The sequence below is a fragment of the Nicotiana tabacum genome, chromosome 12 (genome assembly GCF_000715075.1).
Source record: "Nicotiana tabacum cultivar K326 chromosome 12, ASM71507v2, whole genome shotgun sequence".
NCBI lineage: Eukaryota > Viridiplantae > Streptophyta > Magnoliopsida > Solanales > Solanaceae > Nicotiana > Nicotiana tabacum.
Genome location: NC_134091.1, coordinates 33,710,051 through 33,713,946, shown reverse-complemented (window position 1 = coordinate 33,713,946; position 3,896 = coordinate 33,710,051). Strand labels below are relative to the sequence as shown.

At 36.2% G+C, this 3,896-nt stretch overlaps 1 protein-coding gene across 1 annotated transcript; it reads left to right on the top strand.

Moving 5' to 3' along the window:
- Window positions 1-404: 404 nt before the first annotated feature.
- Window positions 405-915, top strand: LOC142167084 (zinc finger BED domain-containing protein RICESLEEPER 2-like). The gene is made up of 2 exons (XM_075227241.1): window positions 405-777; window positions 872-915. Exons 1-2 carry the CDS (start codon window positions 405-407, stop codon window positions 913-915), a joined length of 417 nt encoding a protein of 138 aa, XP_075083342.1.
- Window positions 916-3,896: the final 2,981 nt, after the last annotated feature.

Below are 3,896 nucleotides of genomic sequence, written 5' to 3'. Positions count from 1 at the left end.
TTTCTTGAAATTTGTGCGATTGCTGTTTATTTGAAGCAATTGATAACAAATGAAGATACGGTTTTAAGTGAAATGGCAAAGAAGATGAAGGAAAAGTTTAATAAGTATTGGGGTGATCCATGGAAAATGAACAAGATAATTTTCATCTCATGTATTTTGGATCCACATTACAAGCTCGAATCAGTTGGTTATGCACTTGTAAAGATGTTTGGTGAAGATCCGGGGGCAACTATACAAGCATAAGTGAAGAAGTACATGACTTCATTATTTTGTGAGTATGTAAAGTCCAGCTCAAAAGGTGCCGTGCTTGCTTCATCTTCAGATTGTTCTTCATTGGACACTTCTACTTTCGGGCTTTCTAACAGTCAAGTAAGCACCCAAAATACAGGATTTTGGAATCACTAATGCAAGATATAAAAAAATATATAAGTGGGAGTGGAGGTGTGGATACTAAAACAGAGTTAGATAAATATTTTGGTGAAGAAACTGAGGATGACACTAAAGAATTTGATGTTCTTCTCTGTTGGAAATTGAACTCAGCTAGATTTCCTGTTCTTGCGGAGATGGCTCGTGATGTATTAGCGGTTCCGGTTTCAAGTGTGGCATCTGAATGTGCGTTTAGTACGGGAGGACATCTTCTTGATTCATTTAGGAGTTCATTAACTCCTAACTTGGTGCAAGCTTTAGTGTGTCTTCAAGATTGGCTTCGAAATAAAAAATTAAAACAACCTGTTAGTGTTGAGGAAGATATTAATAAAATCGAGCAGCTTGAACAAGGTAATAATATTGCTACTATATTTTGTTGTATATAAGTGTTGTGGATATGCTTATATTTATCACACGACTCATTACTTTAATTTGTTTTCTTCAGATTTAGCCAGCGATGGAAAAGACCCTTCCGTAATTGACGTGTAGTGTTAATATATCTGGTAAGAATTCGAATTGTAATACAATGTTAATTAATATGTTAATATAATAACAACAAACATGAATTTTTAGATCAACAGTTTATATAATTCTACTAATTAGCTCAAATTTTAAGGTGTATTTGCAAACTCATTAATCTCATTTTGTAAAGTCTTGTGCCCTCAAGCTGTCATATTTCAAGCCTGCTACCATCTGAGTTATATAGTGCTAGGTTGTTAGATGTTAGCAGTTTGTTATTTCTTGAATGCTATTGATAATGCAAATAGTTCTACCATTGCAAAGTGATTCCAAGGACTCTTAGGTTGTTGTTTGAACTTTGAAACTGCAGAAATTGAAGCACTGTAAGGCGTTAGTTGCAGCAGTTGTATTTTGTGGATGTCTCCAATTGTTATAGATTTTATGTCTAAATTTCTATTTTATCTCTAGTTGTATTCTGGACTCATTTTGACAGGTGTAATTGGCTAATTGCCATGTTAGGAAGTGTTAAGTGTTAATAGAATCTTCAGTCATCATTATTATAAAACAGTTAAGATTTCAAGTGGTTACTATATATGGATAGTAAATTACTGATTAATAAGCATGTGTAAATATGTGTATAAAGTTTTGTACTCTTTGTTATTTCTGTGTATGGATTAATCACGTACTAGCAAATAGTGATTTAAGCATGTGTAAATTAAATATCTTTACAGCTTTACCTTTAGATATTTTTTATCTAGATCTTTACTTATTAAATTAGTATTGATTTGATCTTTATGAAAATGGTATGTGCGTCATGTGCAATTGCATCCATTGCTCCAATATTTGTAGTGAACTGAAAGCAGCGTCAATGGGCACTAGCAGATTTCTCTAGTGTTTAGAGGTGTTAATTTTGGTGTAACAACTAATAGGCTATAACATGAAGGACCAAAATAGTCCTCTGTAATACAGATTGAACTAGGCCGATAAACCGCCCGATAATATCTAAACCGATACCAATCCGCCCGATATCTTATCGGGTGGCTAGCGGATTAATATATTTAAAAGCCGATAACCGATAAGCCGAACCGTTAAGAGTATATAACCACCCAATCCGCCCGATAAGCAGCCCTAATTTGTACTACCAGTTCTTGGGGAATGTATAAGATTTAGTCATTTTTTTACTTAATTGTCTTTTTAAATTATATTGAAATTGGATAGTGAATAGTTAGCGTACCTAACGGGTTGGGTTAGGTGTCATCACGACTAGTTGGATTTTGGATCGTGACAAGGTGGTATCAGAGCCTTAGGTTTATAGGTTCTACAAGTCATGAGCAAGTGTCTAGTAGAGTCTTGCGGATCGGTATGATGATGCTCATACTTATCTTCGAGAGGCTACCTAGCATTTAGGATATATACTTCCCATCTTTCTTTCCCTATCTTGCGAAATTGATTCAGCTTGAGACATAACTCTTTGAATTCCTTCCACGCATTCGTATGCGCACATGAGCGCTCAGTATCTGTTGTGCATTGCCAGCTTGTGATTCCATGAATGAGGTTTGAAAGGTGTATTCTGTGTTTTGGTGATGGGCCAGTCTGGAGGACTTGAGGCTAGGATTAGACCGCAACTTAGGCATGGTAGTTTCAATTGTGTGAACTTGTACAATTGGACTCATATGTCTGGTGGTGTCCCTATGAGTGGAATTTGTGGCTCGATGAGCGGTGGAACGATTTTGTGATGAGTATGATGTAACTGCCGGATGTGTTAAGACAATTTGAATGTGACGAGAAGTGTTTTCTTGAAATGTAAAAAGGGCCATTGGGTGCTTGATTTTCGTTTTGATGTGACGTACAGTCTCGAGCATGAATATTTTGAAAGATCTTTCACATTGTTAAAGTTTGGGACAAATTAAATTCTCATGTCTTGTTAATAAGTTTGGACTTGGAAAGATTATGTGATTGCATAGTAATTATGACTGCGAAAGGGTATAACAAGATGCCAATTTGAGGCTAAGCATGTGGGTTATCTCCTGCAGAGTAATCTACGTAGGTGTGTTCTTTATAATGTTGATTGGAGAGTTTCTTTTCTACCAGAGGGTTATATGTGTTGAGATTTGAATTTGAATCAGGTTGAGAAAGTTGACTTGACTGTCAAGAGAATAAATGCGAGCTTAGAGGATGATCGAGGTATTTTATGGTTGGTGTTACATGAGCTTGAGAAGAATTTTCATTGAACTGACTGCAGCATCATGGCAGTAATAGAGTATGGGTATTGTGAGTTATCGAATGTTTTTTGATTTATGGCTTTGAGCCAAGTGGGGGAGTCTGCTATCGACAATTTAATTCATGGCTATGTGTCAAATTTTTGTTTTGGTCTGAGGTTTACTTGGGAATCAGTGATGACTTGCAGAAGTGGAGTTCGAGAATGACTCGAGTAAGGAAATTTCTGTATACGGGTTATATTGCGCTTTATGAGTATATGAAAATTGTGGGATGAGTGAGTTGTTATTTGTGAATGATGTAGTTCCCACGGAGTATGAAATTGATCGGTGGTATTAATGTAGAGTTAATTCTTTGAGTGTTGTTGTGCTGATGGGGCACGTGTCTCTTGACCCGTTTGGGTGGTGCAATTGATATTTGAGCAGAGCGGATGACTCTCGAAAAAGTTCTAATGAATTCAAGATTAATATGTAACAATTGAGAATTTTTGGCGGATTTGTTTATGGCTAAAATCTGAGATTTAAGTTTGATGGTGTCGAAACTTGTGGCATTTTTGTATATCATTATGGATTTTATATTTCGGTATCAGGAAGGTGAATGAAACGGCCTTAGACTCAAATAAGGTATTTTCAAAGTGGGTGTTTCGGTTGTGGTATTTATAGGGGTAATTATGATGTGGTGAGACTCTACAGATGTTTTGGTGGCAATATTCTTGGGTTTGGTGACCTACATGGCTTGGTCGAGTTAGAGGAATTTAGTTCTAATAGCTTGGTTACGTGCATATGGATTTCAAA

What these genes read in the sequence shown, in the direction of transcription:
- LOC142167084 (XM_075227241.1), top strand. Translation starts at nt 405, where the DNA reads ATGCAAGATATAAAAAAATATATAAGTGGGAGTGGAGGTGTGGATACT. An exon ending in AATCGAGCAGCTTGAACAAG is followed by an intron (nt 778 to 871) that starts GTAATAATATTG and finishes TGTTTTCTTCAG; the next exon opens with ATTTAGCCAGCGATGGAAAA.